The sequence below is a fragment of the Magnolia sinica genome, chromosome 11 (assembly GCF_029962835.1).
Source record: "Magnolia sinica isolate HGM2019 chromosome 11, MsV1, whole genome shotgun sequence".
Lineage (NCBI taxonomy): Eukaryota > Viridiplantae > Streptophyta > Magnoliopsida > Magnoliales > Magnoliaceae > Magnolia > Magnolia sinica.
In genome coordinates, this window is record NC_080583.1 from 85,240,303 (window position 1) to 85,264,977 (window position 24,675).

Consider the following 24,675-nt stretch of genomic DNA (forward strand, 5'->3'; position numbering starts at 1 on the left):
GAGTGGATATCACATGGACACTATTGTGGGCGCCACCAAACCCAGCCATACAAACGGTTTTCCTATCATTCCACCAAACAGTGCCATGCATCGCTCTGTTGCAAAAGGGAATCTCACGTCCAATGAGGTAAAAACATGAAAAGGTTCCTCTACAAAGGACAAAAATGACAGTTTATCACTTGACTTTAAAAAAAGCTAACTATCTATCAATCAAAGTTAGCACAGGCAAGTGGTTGAATGTTTGTATGTTCAAATGACAAAAGGTTCTATGAAAATAATTTAAAAGTAAGAGATTCATAGTCCACGGTACAAAAGGCAATCGATTATATAGAAAAATACCCCTTCTATATCAATCCATGAAAATTTGCACTACAAACCCAAAAAAAAAAAACACACACACACACACACACCTTCTTGCAGTGAATACAGCTTTTCATGTCCATTTTTCATATCCATGAAATGATTTATACAAAACAGCCCCAAAACAACATGCACCATGTATTGAAGGAGACTCTTTCTAAAAGCATAGCTGCCTAAGCTGAGTTGCAAACTACAATAATCTCTCACATTTCATTCAACTCCCATGTCACATCTCTGAAAGATTTCTTTAATCACATATGACCTATGGCAAGTCTTTGTGCCTTTATTGCTTTTGACTAGTCCCCTCCAAATGATCCAGTTTGAAAATTTTGCATATCTGCTTCATATCTGTAAGTACATCAAGCCACTTGGAGGAGATAGACACAAGTTGATGAAGTTGAACTAGTGACCCAACCACACAAGTATTACCACCAAACCAAGTTTCAACAAGAGATGTCAAAGAAAAGTAAACACCAAGAATTTGTAGATATCCTTCCTCTTATTAGTTATTACAACAAAAACCTACAAAGCAAACCCTCCTTTCGACCTTTATGGAATGACCACAAAAGAATACAAGAGTGTCTCAAAACATAAGCAACAAAGGGTGGCAGTCGAATTAGTAGTGGATTAGATGTTCCAACACATCCTTGAGATTTTTAACCCCAGGGAGAAGAACTACCTCATCTAGTTCAAATGGGCTTGTTTCCGTAGATTACAAAAGTAGTGGCTCAGTGCTTTGCTGCAAGACGAGCTCACTAGGTGGGTGGAAAGAACCTGTTGAGATTAAATGGCAGCGTATAGAACTCTTCATTCCTATTGTCACCCCTGAATGTTCTGAACTTCACCCACCATGGCATGCCTCTGTCCTTTTTGGACTTCTCCACTTCCAGAGTGTTGTCAAGAAGCACTGCAACTATCAATCCCACGGTCGGCGGTGACGAAAATATTGTATTCAAGAACCCATTAAACTGCAACCACCCAAGGGTTACAACGTAAGCAAAAGCTTAATAACAACAATTTTAATCACAGAAAATATGGTAGAGATACACTGACCCATCCTGCATTAGTATGAACAGGGCCATGGCCGGATGAAGCCCGAAACTCGTTAAAAAACTGTGGAACGGATATACCAAGGTAAAGGGAAAGTCCAGTGATGAAAAGGTTTCTCATAGAGTTCATGTTTGTAAATTGAAGGAACGATAGCCCAACTGATGCTGCAGATAACCCATAAGTGAATTAGATAAATACATGCCGACAGAGCAACAAGAGATCCACTCATGAAAGCAAATAACATACCCACAAGCCCAAAGAGCACACAGTATAAAGCAGCAAATATGGGAAAGGGTATAGATGCAAAAAGAGCTCCAAATTTTCCTGAAAGCAGAAAAATATAGAACAAAAGGAGAGATAATATAACAAGAATGACTGAGAAAAGGAATATTCTTATTTCAAGGTTCAGTGAAAACCTAAGATCGAGAAGAAAATCATAAAACCAGCAGATATCTGAACAACTCTGCGGCTGCCAACTCGAGTTAGTCCAAGAAGCCCCACGTTCTCCCTGAAATTTATGGTGGCATCCCAGTCATTATAATTCACAACTAACACAATGAAGGAAAGACATCCATCAGTCATTGCAGATCATTTAGGACATGAATGCATGCTCTTACTTACACGGACACAGTGGAGCCTGTCCCTGTTCCAAATAGGCCATCGAGAAGTATGCCTATTCCCTGTATGAGGTGCACCAAAACAGTACTTGTCAGCAGCCAGAATGAAGAACAAAGAATAACTGAGAATAGAAACCACTGGCAGGAACGTTAGAAAGAAATGAGGCAACCACACGGACAATACTTAGGCTCTACTTTAGCATTGTGACTAAGACAAATCCATCTGGGCAGGCCATGAGAAGCAGGAAACCTATACAACTACTCTTTCTACTAAAATCTTGCCATGTTTTACACAGGTCAGACATAGTTCTATGCAATGTTCGAAATATCGGTATCGCGTTACATATCGCACACTTGGGATACGGATACATATCAGTTATCGCATGGGATATATTGGTTGTATCGTGTTATGTATCGCTGTTGTTGGAAACATCGGGAAATTGGTCGAATTTTTCAATGAAACTTCATTGATTGTTGAAAAAGACATCAATACACACTTATAAATCAAAACATTACAAAAAACAAGTGCACATAGTAGGTTTTCTTTGTATGGGGTCCTAATCTATGCGTTGTCTAATTGAATTGATGCAAGTGTATTCAAATTATATTCATATAATTTATAAATGTAAGATGACGTGTGGAAACACAAGCAATACATTCAAAAGCAATGAAAGAATCACTAGATCACATTACATACGCATGTTTGATTTTAGGTTTAGACACAAAGGTTGCAACCGATTTGCGAGAAATTGAGAATTTTTTATTTTTTTTCAATTTTCCGCAACTCGGCCAATCTCCTCCAAATCTCGAAATCGAAGCTCCCAATCCATGATTTTTCATGCAAAACATGAAAGATCATTGATTTGTAACAATTTAACATCAATTTAACATAATTTACAGGAAAAAAAAAAAAAAAAAAAGATCGATAATTGAAAATACTCGCCATATTGAACATGTGGGATATACCCCACTACTTGTGTGTTTCGTATACAAGATATATCGTAGGATATATCGGCCAATATCGTCGATACTTAAAACACTGGTTCTATGCCACAACAAGAAAAAAAAAAAAAAAAAAAGACAGTTTACCCTTTTTCCCATCTCGCTATGCTCTTCTTGAATATGCATGCCATGCCTCCATTGTTCGGAGTATCCCAATATTATTGAAACATCTCTGATATTATTTGTATCTCCAGCTCGGCAATACCGATAACACTAGTAGTCTCAAAAATTCCCAAGTATTCCCAAGTATTGGCAATGTGTCGTTGAGTATCGCCAATGCATTGCCAATATTTTTGACTGTGTAAATTCCAGGTGTCGCTTGTATCGCCAATGTATCGGTGTAATTTCAATAATATCGCCAATGTATCGATATTGCCAAAAATCGGTTTATTAAAAGAAATACAATTTCAAAAAAAATCATGGGCATATGGTTATATGCAATGTTCAAATTGTCAATGATAATATCGATTGTATTGCGATATTAGCAATTGTCGCAACATGGGCAATATTGAGACCACAATCTTCCGTTTCCTTTCCAATTGTCAACGTTTCTCGACAAAATATTGTGTTGTCGATATTCAGAAATATTGATGGATGTTTGGATGAAAGGTTGGATGGTTGGATGGATGGGATGGATGGGGATTGGATTCTTATGATAGCACATGCTTTTAGGCCCCTATTAAATGGAAACTTATTATGCATGCATTCTCTTTGAAATTGTTCTATTCCTAAATATGCAAATATATGTATTTTAGCATCTCCTGAAGTTTTACTGAAAATTTCCACCAAAACTGAAAATTTCCAATGTGCTTCCCATGTTTCCCCACATTTCCGGTTATCAGCGATATTAATATTGCTTCCGTATCCCCAGCTAGCGAAACTTGTAGCATACAGATACTTCGAACACTGCATGCCTCTACATGTATGTAGTAATGTTTCCCAACATTTGTAAGATGTAATGCATCTATGAAGATGTACCATTGTACTGAGCATTTCATGGTCCATGTCCGACACCCCAAGTTGGTTTCCAAGTTGAACAGTTTGGCAGTAATAAAAAATAAATAGAAGTACTTGTAATGAATCTGTTTCAAGAAGTCTTACAAGGAGCAAGTAACTAAAATAATGGTCACCCAATTCAGTTTCCTTTCTCGTTCTTTAACTCTCAGGGGCCACCCTTCGGATGCCATACTTCGTTTCATAAAGCACACCGGAAAAGACAGCCCTATGAAGTCTGTCAGGTGAAACTTTTTCACCTACTGGAAAGAACACCAATAACCCAGATCGTTTGTACAGTTGTTGCCAATCTGATGAATGAAGGAGACTCATTTTCTAGGCATGCAGTAAGAAGGCCCCACCTTATGCATGGTTCAGACCACACTGACAATACCTATTTTGGCATGTGTGCAGCAATCCCTGCAACACCGCTGGGGAAATGGGCAAAATCCCGCTTTTCAGGGATGTTGTTTTAACATCAGGCAAAAGAATCATTGCACTGAAGCCAGTTAGATAGCGCTTTTTTATATCGACTGGATAAAAATGGTTTAGGGCTGGCATACAAAGAGGACCATACTTTTCTTTTCTTCTTGATGTAACTGAATGATTACTGCAGCTTAATAGCTCAGTAGGAATACCAGAAGAAGCTTCAAACAGCCAATGGCTTCCAAATAACAGACTGGAAAGTGCTGAATGTGTGTTCCACCAGCTCACCTGCCATCCAATGCCTCGGCTCAAAACATATGCAGGCGGAGGGGTGGCGATTGCTAGCCGAGATGCTGCCTTGTATGCACCAGTTGACTGCAGTTGCAAAAGGAGGGGTAAGAGGCCTTCTTAGTGACATCAAATGACATCATCGAACACATACCTCTATCAGAGACACTAAGACTGCGGCCATCATCGCAAATGTATGGCCAGCATCAAATGTTGGTGCACCCCATTGCAAAGGATATGGAAACTTGAACCTGAAAATAGTCATCACATACTTTGAGAGACACCACATTTTTGCCAATATCAATTGAGGAGGAAGGTCAGATGTGCCCGTGTTACTTACCAAGGGGCAGAGGATATGAGATATGCTCTATCAGTGCGACAATTGCCCTGAGTAATGGGACGACTGTTCCTGTAGGCCCCTCCAGCAGTTAAAACATGGGAATATGCCCAAATGATAGTGACGCAGATGAGTATAGGGAAGCGTTCGAAGATGGGAATATCCTTCACCGGCCTAACATGCTTCAGAAACTGCAGTTCAAGAAAGCCCATTGTACCATTAAGTACATAAGCAATTCAATTGAACAGCTCTCAATATAAAATGGCATACTTGTGAGAACCCGATGACCATCAAAAGTGCCGGTATGCCAATTTCCACACAGTTCCCCACCTAAAGAACAAAGAATTACGATATAATTCTGTGGTTAAAAATAATGCTAAAATATTTAATGGACTCGAAAAGCTAATTGCAAATAACTGAAGTACCACAGGGAAGCCTCGCTCAAATAATCCCAAACCAACTAGTCCAATCACAGGTGCAATGCCAAGAGGACTGAAAAACCTGTGAAGAGAACCACAAAGAACTAGGAATACCATTCAGAACAGGAACAAATTAATCTCAGAAAATGATGTGCTGCTATGGAGTACCGTGAAAAAATTCCCCAAAGCTGGCTGTAACCCAGGATGATCTGTAAGCTTGATGCTACAATCAGTGCTCCTTGAATTGCTCTCATGGTTTGTATAAATCTCTGCATGTCAGAAATATTTGGATTAATTTCACTATGCGGTCAACCTAACGATACAAGAATACCTGCTGATTACAATGCCAAAAGGAAGAAATAGACAAGTAGCTACAAGAATCTGATTTGGGAACATTATTAAGTAGTGATAAATGAATGTAGTTTTCAAGAGAACTTACTTCATGAGGTTCAGGAATTTGCTGCAATGATGAGTCGTTTATAATGTAAATGATTGGTATAACATAAGCAAAAGAACCACCCACTACTGTTGGTAATCGTGTTCCAAACAACGCTTGCAGAAGTGTATTTATACCAGATACAAATAACAGAGTTTGTATGACGCGTATCTTGTCACCCTGTGATGCATCATTAAAAAAAAAAAAAAAAAATCTAAACAAGTCAAGAATAAAAAGAGTTGAAAAGAACAAAATTAGTGAGGATATATGATATCTAAACTAAGATCTGAACTTACATTGGTTCCTCCCATTGCTGGAACAAGCATTGATGGAATCATTACGCTAGTTCCCAGCATCAAGATGTAGTTTTGAAATGCCAATAGGATAGTTTCAGCTGAAGGAGAAGGCTAAAGCATTAATAAATAAAATGATAAAAAGAATTAGCTTATCAAGCATGCACTCAATCCTCAATAGTCCCATAAGAGATTGGTACACTTTGGCTGTTACAATACACACATGCAATTAGATATGTCTAAGCATTTTCCCCTTCTGTACATAATAAACCTTAAAAGACACATAAAAAATTTGGTATGTTCTGGATTATGTGTATGTGCATGTGTGCACTTGCTGCATATGGGTAATACTTATCATGCACACATGCATGAATACATACATATCTTTTGCGAGCTCACTCTAGATGTCATGTGACGTTGGGGCAGATATCACTTCAGATAAAATGTCATCATTTGTGGGGTAGTTGTTATCAAAAGACAACGTCTTTTTCTTGCCTATGAAGAAATTAACCAACTTTTACTTTATCACATCAATGTGGATGCAATAGCCCACTTCTTTCTCAACACAAATTTATTAGTAACAAAAAACATAAGAGTACATGAAGGCAATGGATAAGAAAGGCTAATGCATAAACAAGATCGATTGACCATTATTGAAGATGTTGATTATTTCATTGGTTATCTAGGAGAGACTAAAATTGGTTCCAAATGATGATGCCAGGATCCAATCTCATCAATGATAAAGGATAATTTGCAAAGATTTTTCTTCCAGCCATATGCCTAGAAAAAATCATTCTTCAATCCGCTTGCACTAATAATGGTCCAAAGAAAGATTCGAAGACAAATTCAGCCTGGTTACGATTGCCCAAATTTCCACTTCATTTGGTTTTATCCGCGCCAGATGGACCCGAAAACACCAAATGCACTTTTCCTTTATTGTTCCTAAATACTATACCAACCTTGGAGTTTCACAAGTTGCTTAATGAGCATCCGTCCAAATTAAGCTTCCAAACACCTGAATCCAAGTGCCCACTTAATGGACTTTCTGGATGGACTGCTAGCCGCCTCAATTGCTGATCTTCAATTTCTTTCAAAATCTGAAATCGCCACTCCAACAAATTTTTGGATGCAAGGCACCAATTCACTCAATGTAATCTGGAGATTTTGCCACCATACAATAATGGCTAGAGGCAGGAGCAAAATCATCAACATGCATACAATGGATGAAATTGATCTCCATACTTGAAAGGAATAGAGGAGACCATCGTCATAGATTATTAAAGAAAATCCATGAAGTCAATATGAAGCACCATTTTATAGCCCAGACCAAACCTGTTCTGATTGTATGATTTGAGCAGGCCAATAGCCTGGGCCAGTTAATTTTTGTCCACTTGGACTACATTGTGAATTGATTGATTTTCTTTTTAACTGTTCTGATAAATACATAAACTATAGATGTATCGGTCAGGGATCAAATCACTGACCCTACCTAGGAAGCAAAGCTCCTATCCACTCTACCACATGCATATTCTTGCATAATGTTGTGTCATTACATTAGGCGATATTTGTACATAAGATATCATTGGCAGACAGTTTGACCTAGTAGCAGCACTGCTTTGGACGTGAATCACCAAAAAGATTGGAAGGAATCCGGTCCAAGCTTCAAAACATTCATTGGGAGGAAAACCCTCGTTCATTGAAGGGCATCATCTCTTACCAGAACAAAAGCTTGGGATAGGAGCTTGAGTTAAGGGTAGCAATGGGCAAGGTAGCTGCCCACCCGACCCAAAAGATCTGACCAGGTAGGTCGAAAAAATAATTATTTTAATTCTATGTTTATCACAAAAATATATAAATAGTTACAGTCAATAGAAGATACCTAAAATTAAGTAAAAGTGAGTGATATGGTCTTTATATTAGTAGGATTTTTGAAATATAGGCTATCCATAACTAGGCCCACTAGATGACATTTCACCTTACCACGCATACTAGAGATAGATGGTGCTACCATACTAAGGTGCTCCCAGCTCTACCATGTCATCTCCACTAATGAAATCATGGTAGGCCAAAACAGTTACATAACGGCCATAACAACTATTATGGAAAAGAAGGCCCGTAATAGTCCGTAACGGGTCTGAAACAGTTTTTTTTTTTTTCTTTCAAAAAGGCCGTAACAGCTGTTATGGGTCCATTCATAACAATAACGGTGGTGGCCATTACAACCCATTATGGAGTACCTTGGATGAGATGGATATAAACTCTAATGATAGTTTTGCACCGTTTAAAATTTTATGACGGCTCTTCAAACATACACATGGCATAGTTGTAAAAAAATCTAGACCATCCAAATTGTTGAGCACTTGAGCCAACTGTGGATGGAGCATGACCAGATAATTGTTGAGAAGTTAATGCTAACCATCTCATTTTTCCATCACCTTTCAAAAAAGAAAAAAATTACCCATCTCATTTTCCCTTCAAATTCGCACCACTCAGTATTTTGACCATTTTCCTTTTAACCATCCATTTGATGGCCATTAATTGGATGTAAGGATTTTTTTTATTTTTTTTTATTTTTAAAGGTAAAACACTACCAGGGATTGAAACCCTGGATCACTCACACGGGACCCACCATTTGGATGGTCTAGATAGCTGTGCATCATTGTGATGTGTGTAGGGAGATGAGTCAGGACCATTTTTTAGATGCTGCAAAACTAACATAGGAGAATAGCCCAAGGAGAAATACTTTGATGCTCTGGCAGAGTCTGATGAGTGATATGCAGGCAGTTAGAAATCACTGAGAAATCACATGTGGCATTAAATTAATTCAAAATAAACCGAACAACAGATATTAGTTCAGATGTATCATACACGAAAAATCACTCTTATTCTCTAATTGAAATATTAGATTTATGGACATTTATTGGATGTCTAAAAATGAATAACATTTTTTTTTGTTGAAAGATGATGAATTTATTAAAACAGAAAGAAAACAAAAACAAGAAAAACCCAACAGACACAAAACAGAAATCAAAGAAAAAAAAACAAACAAAAAAAAATGAAAAAGAAACAAAAGAAAGAAAACTAAAAGCCTAGAAAAGGGGGGAAAACCCAGACCCACAATCAGGGCACCCACTCCCTAATATATATATGAACCCGACTCAGGACCCCATCAGCTGACCCTATTTGATACTGAAAGCTCCGCCTATTTCTTTCACTCCAAAGGGACCAAAGGACAGCGGACAGGACCACCTTCCATCCGGATTTACCCAAGCAGCCTCCTCCCTCAGCATGCTATGGGCAGAACAGACTGTCAATCGAGCAAGGCATCACGCAAAAAACATCCAAACATCACCAAGTACCAGACCAAAGAATTCTGATAAACGAGCAATGGATGAGCAGATGGTCCACCAACTCCTCGGCTTTCATACACAGGAGACACATTCGGCAAAGCCATGGATCACTTACGAAGATTGTCAATGGTAAGTTTTTTATTCCTCCCAGTGAGCCAGGCAAAGGTGGCAACTTTAGGGGGGAACCTTGTAAGACCACATAGGAACAGTGTGACACCTATCGCTGATATTTTCGACCAGAGATGGCTGCATGTAGAAGGACCAAACCAATGGTCTTATTTCAAAAAACAAGCGTCCATAAATCAGAGGTTAGAATTGTTCAACCAATCTGATTTCTAACCTGTAACTTCTGCAATTTAGTCAGCTAATGTTGAGTTAATATTTATGCAACCACAGTATCAAAAACTCCCCTTAACCAAAAGGCTATGCGTGAGGACTGGAGTGATAGCAAGAGAACATTGATTAGAGTGTTGTAGCAGAGAACAGACTGGAGTGACAGAAACAATAGAGAGAGAGAGAGAGAGAGAGAGAGAGAGAGAGAGAGAGAGAGGAGAAGAAAGAGCCGGAGCCTGGAGGAGATACCTGCTCAGGAGCTTCAGCTATGTCAAATTTTTTCTTCTTTTTTTTTTTTTAAAGTCCACGCACATGTGGATCCATCCCTGTAAATGCATCTGCACGTGCCATACAACACACCTGTGTGAAATCCGAGCTTTACAGCAGGTGGGCCGCATTGCTTAGATATTGCAACGACTACCCTTGCATTTGGACTTAAATTTTAACTCGTCTGATTCCCAATGACTTGGGCAAGTCAACAAACTCACATTTGGAATCGGCCAAGTCATCCCAAATCAATGCAAACCGAGTGCATCCTGACCCAGTCAGCCAACTGAACTGAGTTGACTTACCCGTCCCGATCGACCTGCCAGGTTGGCGAACTAGGGCTCGGGCAAGACTAGGCTCAACACAAGCCTGGCCCATTACCACCCCTTCCTCAGGATCCCTCTCTCTAAGGAGGTTGAGAAAGCAATTTGTTTATTTCTAAACTCTGGAGGTGGAGAACCAACCATGGGCAATAAACTCTTATAGGTGATGGACTATAGGTTGGTCAACTTGGGTGGTTCCTAAAATCTATGATCTTGCATCAATCCAATACTACCACTAGGGAGATAGAGATTTCCACAACTAAGAATTTATGTTTATTTCAATAAATTTATGCCAAAGAAGGTGAGTGGAATCTAGAAAGAGATTAGTGTAAAGTAAAACTAGAAAGATGTAAAATTACTTGCATAAAAAGAGTGGCAAAAGAAGTGTTTGGGAAATTTATAGGCGAGAATTGTATAGATAAAGGTCCTAACATAAGGATGGGTAAAGACAAACAAATGGGGAAAACTGGAAATATATAAAAATGTTATGAAGGAAGCAAAAAATAAGCACAATTAGAAGGCTTATAATGAACCATACAAAAGGGGAAGTGTTAGGGAGGAAGAGAGATATCCACAAACCAGCAAAAATAAGGAGTGAAGTAGAGATATAAACCACATAGGATGGATTAAGTGTGAAGGGAAGAATTTGCTATAATTCAGATGTCATTCTTCAAAGATTGTGTGTGGGATGGGGGATTGAAGAGAAAGCAAAGGCCCTAACGGAGGTCCTTAGAATCTTTTTTGAGAAAATCTCCAGCATTGGCATATTGATGGTTGAAGGGCACTCAAGAAACATAATATCTTCAGCATGAAAGACAATCCAAAGCCATAGAAGCTATACTTCGTATTTGATGAAACCCTTCACCTCGCCGATGAAACCCATCACCTCGCCTTTAGGCCAAACATTTCAATACCCATACAGGGAGACAAGCAAATGACATGGCTGACTTGTTAGCCAAAGAGGGTGTTCTTTTAATCATGTATTGGTATAGGGGACTCGTTCCTCATTTTCCCCCTTCTTTTGAATAAATTTCTAGTTACTTCTTAGAAGAGGAGAAAGGGCTCTTGGGAAGATATGTCAAAATTTATTGAAGATAGGCACAATGGTGTAGTTAGAAGAGTGAGAATGGCTTCTGGTACTAATGGGCTCCCTGTCATGGCGGCCCTGGCAGGGCTTCATTGGGGATAGGTGGGAAGCCATTGCCTTTATGTAGTTGTTATAGATGACCTAACCACTAGTATTAGGAAGAGGGTGAGTGTGGGTTGCAAATGATGATTGGTTAACAATTCTAGAGAGAGGTGAACACTAAATTGGCAGCTTGGAAGAATTTTCCAAAGTTTGGAGGCTTATTAAGAATGCAATTTATTTAAGAATAGTTATAGTGGCCATAGTCTGATTAAAATCAACAGTTGAGAGATTTCCAAATTGTGAAATTTTTTGTTACATCGGCTTTATAATCCAAAAATATGGAGAAATCGATCATGATTTTTCAATAAGTGGATGACAAAGAGATGTGCCTACGGTACATTTTGTGATCATTGCATGAAGATGGAAACTTAAGGCCATCATCCTTGTACAAAGCCTCCTCAGTATGGAAAGCCATGTACTCTTCCCAGTCTCCCTTCCGGGAAGGCCTATCCTTCAGCCTTGGGGATGGTTCTAGGCAATGTTTTAAATATCGACAATATCGGCCGATATATCCTACGATATATCTTGTATCCCACCTGTGGGATACAAAACACAACATGTTCGATCCAGGGAGCATTTTCAATTTCCGATCCATTTTCTTGTTGAAATTATGTTAAATCAATGTCAAATGGTTATAAATCCATGGTTTTTCATGTTTTGCATAAAAAATTATAAAGTTGGAGCTTTGATTTCGATATCCATTGGTTCTTCATATTCTCCATGTTATTTTATTTTTTTTTGAAATTTTCCTTCAACCAGTTATCAATTGAGACTAATTTCAAAGTATTTAGGAGTGTTTGATGAAATGATCATCACATATACTCTAAATGTTATGCATTCAATTTGAACATAGTTGCATTAGTTTAGTCAGACAACGCATAACTTAGGACCCCATACAATAGAAACCTATTATGTGCACTTCTTTTTTGAAATGTTATGATTTAGAAGTGTTGTATTAAGGTCTTTATTAACAATCTTTGAAGTTTCATTAAAAAATTTAACCATTTTCCCAATGTTTCCTCATGTTTCTCAAAAAGTGTGATAAATTACCCGATACAAACGATATATCCCATGCGATAACCGATACGTAGCAATATTGCAAGTGTGCGATACGTAACGCGATACCAATATTTCGAACACTACTTCCAGGATTAGATTCTGGATGGACTGTTGGATTTCCAACAATCCTCTCGCAATCACCTATCTTGCACTAGCTAGAGTGTCTTCTAATATTTCCAATTCCGTTGTTGACTGTTTATCCTCCCTTGGTTCAGGGTTTGGTGCCCTCTTTGTAGGAGAGCTCTCTCCGACAGTGAAGTAGATGAGCTGTTGGAGTTGTTGTCAATGTTGCAAGGGATCTAGCCAAACCCGGAGCTAGGTGACTCTCTTCTCTGGAACCCTGCTCCTTCCAGCCAACTTTCCTCCAAATCCCTCTAACACTTCATCAGGGGTCGCAATTCCTCACATTAGCCAAACTTCCCTTCCTTCTTCTGGTTCTACGGTGATCCTCAAAAAGTCTTAGCTTTCGTTTGGATCCTAGCGAGAGGTTGGATTCTCACAGTAGACAAGCTTCAGTGTAGAAGCATGATCCTGACCAATGTTTGTTTTCTTTACCTCAGAGAAGCAGAATATATGCCCCGCCTTTTCATGCATTGTCCATTTTTAGTCTAAGTGTGGCCTACCATTCTGATCAACTTCCAATGCCCATGGGTGATGCCTAGAGGTATTCAAGATCTGTTGCATGCTTGGCATGGCAAAAGGATTGGAAAATATTTAACAACAGTTTGGCGCTTATCTGTATTGGCCTCTCTGGAATATTTAAAAAGAAATGAATTTTCGTAGCTTCAGGAACATTTCCTCCTCTTTTAAGGTCTTTGTGCAAATCCTCAAGGACGTTAAAGATTGGACAGCTAACCTCGATCTAGTGGCGCTTGTACGTCTTCCCTTCTCCCGGATTCATGATGCTACTGGTGGGCAGGGTGTCTACAAGGATCGGTCCTTAGGTTCGGTGGGTGTCTACGAAGCTCACTTTAGGTTTGCAGAGGCCGCCTTCCTCTGTCTCTTGCCGCTTGCACACGGCTTGTATTTTTGTATAGTTTGTTTAGTCTGTAGATGTCTATTGTTATTGTATAGTCTTTTCGAGTTGTATAGTCTTCTTAGGTTGTTGTTTTCTATTTGGTCTTGGTTTGTTTTGTTTTAGGGTAGCCTTTGTTGCCTTTTTGTTTATATAATATATATTCATTCTTGAAAGAGAGAGATTACGTTTATTAAACAATATACTTATCAGCCAAAAAGTAGAAAAGTATATTCAATTTCAAACACCACATAAGTGTTTAAAACTTTTTCATTAATCTCTCTCCTCTTACAAATTTTTTCTTTTCAAATCTCTTCCACTTTGTCTCCTGCTCCGTAAATGAGCTAGTTGAGACAATGTAGTGAGTGTGAGGGATCCAAGGTTCAAGCCCTAGTAGTGTTGCCTTTCGAAAAATAAAATAAAATAACCTCTTCCAATTTTTACTTATTCATGTAAGGTCCACCATATGTGAGGAATCGTGTGCTAACTATAGATAATTTGCATAAACAAGCTATGATTCTCTCAAACAAATGTCTCTTATGTAAGGACTAAGGAGGATAGGGAGTCAGTAGCTTATCTTTTTATCCATTGCCCTTATCTGTGTCATATACGGTCTTCCTTTTTACTGTCTTTTGAGGTGGCCTGGGTGATGCCTCGTTCAGTGGAGGCTTGTCTTTGTCACGCCCACAGCGGTCGTTTGGAATACCTGGCAGGAACGAAATCGTCAATGCATCCTCAACAAACATAGATCGTGGAAAGAAGTTGTGTGAGGCTCCAAGAGGAAGATAATAGAGTGAGCGTCTGAGATCCATCATGTAATTGTTGAGGATGTGGTATCTATATTTGGGTTGTAAAGGGTTACACATCATATTTTTATCATGGGCATGTTTTCTTTGAGTCTCATTATGTGGTCTCTTGGGGTGTATTTTCTACTAGTTTAGACTGCTTTGTTGTCTTCCAGCTCATCAATAAGATTATACTCATTAATCTTCAAAAAAAATGTACGGTCCACCTTTAATATCCACCATCCATCATGTGGGGCCAACTTTTAATATAGTGGCCTTGTATTCAATGTGAACCATCCATCATGTGAGGCCTAAATTCAATGTGGACTATCCACCTTGCGAGGTCCACCTTCGATGCATGTTATCCATCATGTGGGGCCCACTCTGGATGTGGGTCATCCATCATGTCAAACATTGAATATGGATCGTCCATCATGTGGGGCCCGCCTTAGATGTGGGACATTCATCATTATGGACCGACCTTTGATATGGACCATCCATTATGCGGGGCCCACCTTTGTTGTCCACAGGCCATCACGTGGAGCCCACCTTTGATGTGGATTGTCCATTATGCAGGCCCACCTTCAAAGTGGGTCATCCATCATGTGGGGCCTACCTTCAATGTGGGTCATTCACCATTAGGGGCCGACTTTTATGTGGACTGTCCATTATGAGGGGCCCACCTTGATGTGGGCCATCCATCATCAACGTTAATTGTCCATCATGTGGGCCCACCTTCAATGTCCACTGCTCATCATGTCAAGCCCACGTTGACGTGAACCGTCCACCATGTGGGCCCCACCTTTGAAGTGGCCATCCATCATGCAGGGCCCGCCTTCGACGTGGGCCATTCATCATAAGGGGCTGACCATTGATGTTGACCATCCATTATGTGGGGGCCCACCTTAATGTGGGTCATTTATCATATGGGCCCCATCATCAATGTTAATTGTCCATATGTGGGGCCCCACCTTTAATGTCCACTACCCATCATGTGGAGCCCACCTTTGATGTGGACCGTCCATCGTGTGGGTTGCACCTTCGATGTGGGTTGTCCATCATGCGGGGCCACTTTTGATAAGGACCGTCCATCATGTAGAGCAATGAAAGAGAGAGAGAGAGAGAGAGAGAGAGAGAGAGAGAGAGAGACAGTAAAAAGGTAAAAACAAAAACTTACTCATGGCCATAAGCAAGTTTAAGCTAATAAGCTACTTTTAAGAGGGTGGTTACCAAACTAACTTTTATTAAATAAGTAGCTTATTGGCTGCTATAAGCAATTAATGCACCCTAAGATCAGCCCCAATAGGAGGTAAAATGCTGGCGAGTCAATTGAGATGTTTCAATGATAACTAGGACTGAAGGGCCTGAATAGAGGATGGAGGAAAGATCAAAAAGGAGTTGACGCCAAGGTGTTGAGAATGTATATGAAGGCTTGTATGCTTAGTGAGGATAGGGCCCTAGGTAGGAATGATTGGAAATGTGATTTGCAAAGATAGTCTTATACAAAGGGTCAAATATAGAAATTCCTCCCAAGTTACTTAAACTATTTGCCACCTCCTTAGCTTCACAAGGGACGTGATTAAATGAGATGTCCAAAGCAGCAGCACATTCAAGACATCATAAATAATAGCCACCAAGGACCCAACCACTTTCATGAAGCCCATGAAATCGCATTAGAAATTAGAAGAATCACCATCGACAATAGACTATTGCCAGTGAACTAACAAGTGAAAATTTTTAACCTGACATGAGAGCTTTTTACCCTGGCTCTATTCGGAAACGAGCAGCAGAGTAGACCACAACAATAACCAGCTTATAATTCCACAATGCACTGTCAACACCTCATAAACCCCAGATTATCTAAAAATCTTCCACCAAAACAGCAAGGATTGACTGTCTGAATCAATGATTTTGACCCATTTTTAACTGCTTTCATTTTAGTAGAAGATGCTAAACATATATGACGATGAATGAATACAGCAACTATATTTGAGAAGGCATTTTAGGTTGAAAGAATCTTGCACTCTCCTCTGGGAAACTATCATTTAGGTTTTCGTTTGCGACTATTTGTCAATGCGAGTTTGAAATGCCACTAACACTTTCTTCTATTTCTTTCTCTACTCTCCGCAACCTATTAAACCAAACCCACTATCGGAGCAGCGACGATAGCAGTTCAGATGCCACAGAAAATAGGAAAAGGGCGAAGAAAGAAGTCTAGTCCTGATAGATATACATACATGCATGGGTGTGTAAACTACTATTTTGTTAGTCAGAATGAATAGTTGCTTTATTTGAGGATGTGAAGTATTCGTTCTGAGGGCATATCTCTGCACAACTACATTCCTCACACAAGCAGATACACTGCAACTAGTAACAAATAAATAAAAGCAATTGCATTTCCTCAATGTCTAAGAAAAACCCAACTCAAAAAAGAATGAGAAACACTATATAGATACATGTGGAGAGAGAGAGAGAGAGAGAGAGAGAGAGAGAGAGAGAGAAAGTAGTTTACCCCATGGAGGGTTGGAATCTATGCAATATTCAAGGTCTTGGAGTTGGTCCATGGGAGGATGGCTTATGTCGGCCATTAAACTAAAGTAGCTTGCTTCCTTGGAGTAGGAAGAAGACAGCAGAGCAGAGGAGAAGAAGAAATGAGGGAGAAGATGGTAAAGCAGGAAGAATAAAAAGGAACAAAGGAAAGAAGAAATGCGAAGGAGAGAGAAATACAAAGAGAATTGAGTGGCACCTCGGTCACGCCCCCTTCAGGAGCCAGCCAGCCACCCAGCAGCTGCTTCTCTTCCTTTTTTGAACTGGACGGATATTACCATAATGCCCCTCTTTCTCACTCAAATTACCCAACTACAGCTCTCCGTACATCTCCACAACCTACAACTCTGCCATTGCATTTAAAGAAGACGACAAAAATACCCCTCTTCCAGTCTGCTAAAATAAAATAAATAATATCTATGTGTATTAAAAAAGTGGGACCCATCCACCAAACTACATCAGACCTATTATGATTTACTGCAGTTTACCTTATTTGCACAAATTTCAGGATCGCGACTTGGCTGCGACCAGCAATCTGGGTGCCACCCTGACTGTTGGCCCACCTTGATGCATGCATTGCATATCAATGCCGTCCGTATGTTTTTCTAGCTTATTTTAGGAAGTGGTCCAAAAAATGAAGAAGATTCAAATTTCAGGTGGACCACACCACAAGAGACCGTGGTCGTTAAACATCCACCGTTAAAAACTTCCTAAGATCCCCTGTAAGTTTTATTAACTATCCAAATCTTGATAAGGTCAAACAGACAGGATGAAAGGGAAAAGCAAATAAAAACTTGATGTAAATCTTTTGTAGCTCATATAAGGCTTTTAATGGTCAATTACCACTATTTCCTGTAAGTGTAGTATAGGGGTGCACATTTAACCGGTAGAACCGTAGAACTGGACCGGAACCGACCAAACCATTCGGTTTGGTCCGGTTCTAGAGTGCACCGGTTCCAGTTCCAAAAATCAAAGAACCGGTGACATCGGTTCGGTTCTCGGTTTGGGGGTATGTAGAACCGAACCGAACCGTAAACCGATCCGTAGAACCAAACCATGAAACCGAACCTTGAACTGAACCGATGTATTTTGCATATCTTATAATTATTTTCTCTAAAATAATTATTTTCATAAATATATTTTTGAATACCTTATACAACATCTAAACCATTCATCAAATGGACCACAACATGGATGGACATGGGCTTGCAATTGGGTTGGATTATAAAAAGCCGAGAACCGTGGAACCGATCCGGAACCGAACCGGTTTTAACGGTTCGGTTCCGGTTCGGTTCTAGGGTGCCAATGGTTCGGTTCTGGTTCCAAGTTTCCTAGAACCGTTAGGAACGGTTCAGTTCCGGTTTCACCCCAAAACCGGACCAGACCAAACCGTGTGCACCCCTAGTGTAGTCAATCTGAAATTTGTATCTTTTTCATTCGATGGACTCTCCTCTACGATAAGCTGGCAAAACAGATGAACAAATTAGATATATGATACATAAAATGAGGTAATCCTAGGGTAGGTGCTCAGAATCCACTGGATAACGAGAGGAGAGGTGGTCCCGTGGGCCTTTTTTATTGTTTTGGCAAGTGTTATGTTTTTAAAAAAAAAATGAAAAATTAAAAATGAAAAGGTCAAGGTTGTTTTGGTCATTTATGAATAACCTGCACCGGAAGTGCTGACGGCGCACGTGCGACTCACTTTAGCTCCCACTTCCACACCTACAACATTCTCTGGTGGTAGCTCCGATCAAAACAAACGTTGTCTATTAAAATAAGAATATTTTTCCTTTCTTTATTTTGATTATTCAATCCCTCTTTGATTTGGTTTTGTTTTTAACAACTATCCATATTCCAAGCTGTAGATGGGACGGTTACAATTGCTTATTTTGAATCAGAAGCAATCCATGGTGATAGATCAATTGGTTGATTGGGTCTATTTTTATGCAAATGATATTAACCATCCATATTAAATACCATTGATCTGACGGTTCATATTTGTCACATCAATGTGATGTTTGTCTTGTGGACTATGAATTATGGCATGCAACGTAATGAATAGTTTAGATTAGTTGATTTGGACAATCTAAGCAACTCAATGCAGCTAGGAGCATTATATAAGTGCCCTTAAAGCATTGGGAGCATCTCATATATATGGATATTAATACATGGGGATATTATTTAATGTAAACGAATTATGTGGGGACACCATCCATTCCAACCATATTGCATGGCATGCCTGGTTTTGCCATGGTCTCGAAGAGTAAACAAATCCATAACTCTTAAAACATTTGATAAGGAGAGGATGTGCCCTCTCAAGTGTCACCTGTGGGTGTTACCTATGGTGTGGTCTACCTAAGTCATGAATTGACATAATTTTTGGAGTTGTATGGCCAAACGTGAGAGTTCATGCATGATAGAGTGGATGTACATGAACACATCTGACATGAATATCCTTGCACTTGATCATTTTCCTAGCTATGTGTGAGGCTGCCCCTTGCTCCAACGGTACTGTGCAAATGTGGGGCCCACATGATGTATGTATGAGATCCAACCAATCCATCAGTCCTGAAAATCAAGCTGACCTGTGAATTATATGGGGCGGAATGCAGGGTTCATTGATATGATGATAGATCATGCAGCAAAAGTCTCCTAGATAAAAATAAATATCCTAGCCCTTAAATATGTGGCCAAACAAATAGATAGATAAGAAAGAAATTTAACACAAAAAAGGTTCAATCCATATACCATTCTCTAAAGCTGATTTCCTCTCGAAATTATACTTCCACTTACGAAGAGACATAAATGCCCATAAAAAGTAAGCTTTCATTCGGTTACTTTCCACCAGCTTTAAAAGTAATCTCCGTTGGACCACGTACAACGAGGGAGAGAACAAGTTATAACGGTTGGGATTTTGCCAGTTAAGTGACAGGAAACAAATAAAAACAAAAAACGCAACAAAAGTGATGTAGAGTGGGTCGTTGACAGTTACATGGCCAAGATGGATCAGAAAAGGTCTGGTCGATGACAAAAGTGATCCAGACCATCGAACCATAAAATAGACATATCTCACAAACCGAAATGAGTTAATCGACGTACCATATATGATTTTGGGGTAGAACGAGCTAATTTAGCCAACCATGCCAGGTTGCCCATGCCGAAATTTGCGAGATTCCATCCTATTGACGGTGAAATTCCATGTTTAGTTCCGTTTTTACTATAAATAGTAAGTTTTAATTTGATTATAACTCTTCATTCGTTGGGTTTTAGGAGTTGTGTCCAACATGAAAAGTGCTTAGAATAATTAGGAGAATAACGTGTTTAAGCCACATACGAAACTTACTATAAAAAGTAAATTTACTATTTATAGTAAGTTGCGAATTTATAGGAGTTTTAATTTTAGTTTGCTTCTAATTTCTTTCTTATTGCTTGGTACTCCTATTTAAAGGGTTGTGAACTCGTTTTTATTGATGAATTAATCAATTTCGAATTTATTAGAATTTATTCCTATTTTCTGTTTTTTCCTCGTGGATTCGAGAAGTCTCTGTGAGGAGTCCAGAGAAGCTCTGTGGATTCGGAGTAGTTATCCTCATCACGTTCATCCCTGCGTCAATTGGTATCAGAGCGAGGTTTTCCCTTGGGCCGATGGCAAACAGCGAAGGTATGAATCAAAATCCTGTGGACGGTGATCCAGGAATTCGTTATCTTTCGGAAAGAATGGAAGCTTTCCACCGGGAGAGTCAGTTGACCATGCAAGGGCTGCAGGCAACTCTCGACCGTCTTGCGGATGCGCTACTTCCGCCCCGAGCCCTAGGCGGTGCTCCACCACCCATGGTTGCTGTACGACACAACCCGAATTTTCGTAGAGCACTACCAGTGGCAAACCGTAGGGCTACACCAGATGATTCAAGTTCTAGCGACGAGGACCTTAATGAGGGTTTTGCTCGATGACCAATCCATGGAGGTGATCATTTAGATCGTGCTGAAAGAGACTATCGAGGTAAGGCTGAACTTCCTAGTTTTAACGGTTTATTACGTATAAAAGATTTTCTCGATTGACTAGCCGAAGTAGAGAGATATTTTGATTACATGGACGTGCCAGATCATAAAAGGGTAAAATTGGTAGCGTTTAAATTAAAATCTGGTGCTTCTGCATGGTGGGAACAATTACAACTCTCACGAGCCCGCCAGAACAAGACGCCCATCTCATCATGGCCACGGATGAGACGTCTTCTTCGATCACGATTTCTCCCCAGTGATTATGAGCAGATATTATTCCAACAATATCAAAATTGCAGACAAGAAAATCGAACTGTCACAGATTACACTGAAGAATTCCAACGGTTGGCTACACGAAACGATCTGTCAGAATCTGAGTCACAGAAGGTGGCACGATTTATAGGTGGGTTGTGACCGATAATTCAGGACCGAGTTCAGATGTACGCAGTCGGGACCGTAGATGAAGCAGTTCAATTGGCGGGTAGGGCAGAAACACAACTTGCAAGAGCTCCTGCTCGTCCATATCCTTCAAATCGACCCCCCATGACGGGTCTCATGTAAGATCTAGTGTTGTCACGAGGAAAAGATCCAGTACCTCAACTTCCTACAATCGCAAACCGTGATACGGGGAGCGGCTCATCCAGACCTCAACGTGCAGCACCCACAATAGCAGGTCCGAGTAGGATTCCAAATCCTTATACTCGGCCAAGGTCGAACAATTGTTACCGCTGTGGCCAACCAAGCCACTTATCAAACACTTGTCCTTAACGTCCCGCAGCGCACTTGACTATAAACGAAGGGGGCACTGAAGATGAGGCCGCAGAAGAAGACCACCGCTTTGATGAACATGAACAAACACTGAAGAAATAACAGGTGGTGATGAAATGACGGACAAGGATCGTGGCGAATTTCTAGTTGTGAGGCGATTACTGTATGCCCCACGAAAGGAATTACATCCACAGCGACAGAATATATTTCGTACTCAGTGCACCGTCAACGGAAAGGTCTGTGATGTGATCATAGACAGTGGTATTAGCGAAAACATCATCTCGAGAGTAATGGTGGACAAGTTGCGGCTACCAACGATGAAACATCCTTCCCCATACTCAATTGGCTGGATAAAAAAGGTGAATGAGATCAAGGTAACTCAACAATGCACTATCTCGTTTTCAATTGACAAAAATTATAAGGATCAAATACTTTGTGACGTGGTCGATATGGAAGCTTGTCATATGTTACTCGATCGACCCTGACAGTCAGACTGTGATGCGACCCATCGGGGACGAGATAATGTTTACATATTCGTCAAGGATAGTCGAAAAATAATCATTGCCCCTATGGCACCAGAGAACCACCTTGAAGCTTCTAAAGTGGAGGGGAGTTCTCTCTTGACCATTCGGGATTTTATGGAGGAATCCAAGGAAACCGGTGAGGTATACGCTGTAGTGGTGAAGGGGGAGGAAGAGGAACCCTTAAACATCCCTCCAAGTTTAAAACTGTTGCTAAACGAATTCAAAAAAGTCTGGCCTGAGGATTTACCTGATGGATTGCCCCCCATGAGGGACATACAACATTACATAGACCTCGTCCCTGTGGCTAGCCTGCCCAATCGCCCTCATTATCGGATGAGTCCGAAGGAGTGTGAGATACTTCATAGGCAAGTGGAGCAATTGATCCGTAAGGGTCTCTTGAGAGAGATCATGAGCCCATGTGCCGTACCAGCATTATTAACGCAAAAAAAAGATGAAAGCTGGCGCATGTGTGTTGATGGCCGAGCAATCAATAAAATTACCATCAAATATCGGTTCTCAATACCACGGTTGGATGACATGCTCGATATGTTAGAAGGGGCCAAGGTATTCTCTAAACTAGATCTAAGGAGCGGGTACCATCAGATTCGTATTTGACCCGGTGATGAGTGGAAAACGACATTCAAGACTAAGGAAGGGTTGTATGAGTGGCTGGTCATGCCCTTCGGCCTATCGAACGCACCAAGTACTTTTATGCGTTTGATGAATCAAGTTCTAAAACCGTTCACTGGCCGATTTGTGGTAGTATATTTTGATGACATATTGATATATAGCCAAGATGAGGCGGAGCACAGGAAACATCTCAAGCATGTGCTACAGGTCCTACAAATTAACAAGTTGTACTTCAACTTGAAGAAGTGTAGTTTTTTAACTGACAGCCTATTATTTCTAGGATTTGCTGTAACGTCCACAGGCATTCGTGTGGACGATGAAAAGGTGCGAGCTATTAGGGAATGGCCGATCCCGACAAACATTCATGAGGTGGGGAGTTTTCACAGGTTGGCGACTTTCTATCGTCGATTTGTACGAGATTTTAGCACCATAGTCGCGCCTATAATAGATTGCATGAAAAAAGGACCGTTCCAGTGGACCGATAAAGCTGATAAGAGCTTTCATGATATCAAGCATCGTTTGTCCACAACACCGGTCTTAGTGCTTCCTAATTTCGACAAATTGTTTGAGGTTGAGTTTGACGCTTCATACGTCGGAATTGGAGGAGTATTATCACAGAAAGGCAGGCCGGTAGCCTTCTACATCGAGAAGCTCAGCGAAGCCCGAAAGAAGTGGTCGACTTATGAACTTAAGTTGTACGCAGTTGTTCAGGCGCTACGACATTGGCGGCATTATCTGATTCAAAGAGAATTTGTTTTGTACACTGACCATCAAGCATTAAAGTTTATTAATAGTCAGACTAACGTGAATCGTGTGCATGCTAGATGGGTTGTGTTTTTACATGAATTCACGTTCGTTCTAAAGCACAAGTCAGGGCAGCAGAACAAGGTAGCTGATGCATTTAGCCGTCGTGCATCACTACTAGTTACAATGAGCAATAAGGTAGTCAGCTTCGACTGTCTCAAGGAGCTGTATGCCGAGGATGAGGACTTCAAAGATTCTTGGATGAAGTGTCAAGAGGGTCACCCAAGTGACCTTCATATACAGGACGATTTTCTCTTCAAAGGGAATCAATTGTGCATTCCCCAAAGTTCTCTGAGGGAGCAGATTATTCAGGAGCTACATGGAGGTGGCCTTGGTGGACACCTGGGGTGAGACAAGACGCGAGCTCTTGTGGAAGAGCGGTATTACTAGCCGCAGTTAGTATGCGATGTGGGAAAAGTCGTACAACGTTGTCATGTTTGTCAAACCTTCAAGGGGTAATCTCAGAATACGGGCCTCTACACCGCGCTACCTGTGCCTGACGGTCCCTGGGAGGATTTATCAATGGACTTCATGCTTGGTCTCCCACGAACACAACGCGGTATGGATTCGGTGTTCGTGGTGGTAGATCGTTTCTCAAAGATGACGCACTTTATCCCATGCAAGAAAACCCTTGATGTAACACACATGGCGAATTTATTTTTCAGAGAGGTCGTTCGACTACACGGGGTCCCCAAGACCATTACTTCTGATCGTGACACGAAGTTCATTAGCCACTTTTGGCGGACTTTATGGAATCGATTCGATACACGACTTCAATTTAGCAGTGCTTACCACCCACAGACTGATGGGCAGACCGAAGTTGTGAATCGCACATTAGGAAACCTCCTTCGCTGTATTTCA

The 24,675-nt window shown here is 40.4% G+C and overlaps 1 protein-coding gene across 5 annotated transcripts; it reads right to left on the reverse strand.

The window, feature by feature from the left end:
- Positions 1–752: 752 nt before the first annotated feature.
- LOC131219608 (nucleobase-ascorbate transporter 1) lies at positions 753–17,293 on the reverse strand. Of its 5 annotated transcripts, XM_058214850.1 has the most exons (15): positions 17,055–17,277; positions 7,181–7,318; positions 6,225–6,322; positions 5,932–6,108; positions 5,661–5,761; positions 5,499–5,574; positions 5,344–5,403; positions 5,077–5,264; positions 4,891–4,987; positions 4,737–4,823; positions 2,032–2,090; positions 1,827–1,918; positions 1,657–1,734; positions 1,414–1,574; positions 753–1,328 (listed from the first exon to the last, which is right to left on the reverse strand). In XM_058214850.1, exons 2-15 carry the CDS (start codon positions 7,209–7,211, stop codon positions 1,116–1,118), a joined length of 1,518 nt encoding a protein of 505 aa, XP_058070833.1. In that variant the 5' UTR covers positions 7,212–7,318; positions 17,055–17,277; the 3' UTR covers positions 753–1,115. The 5 variants fall into 5 exon arrangements, 4 of the variants coding, with proteins under 4 accessions (XP_058070833.1, XP_058070832.1, XP_058070834.1 ...); XM_058214849.1 differs by lacking the exon at positions 7,181–7,318 and having other exon boundaries at positions 17,055–17,281; XM_058214851.1 differs by lacking the exon at positions 17,055–17,277 and having other exon boundaries at positions 7,073–10,080.
- Positions 17,294–24,675: the final 7,382 nt, after the last annotated feature.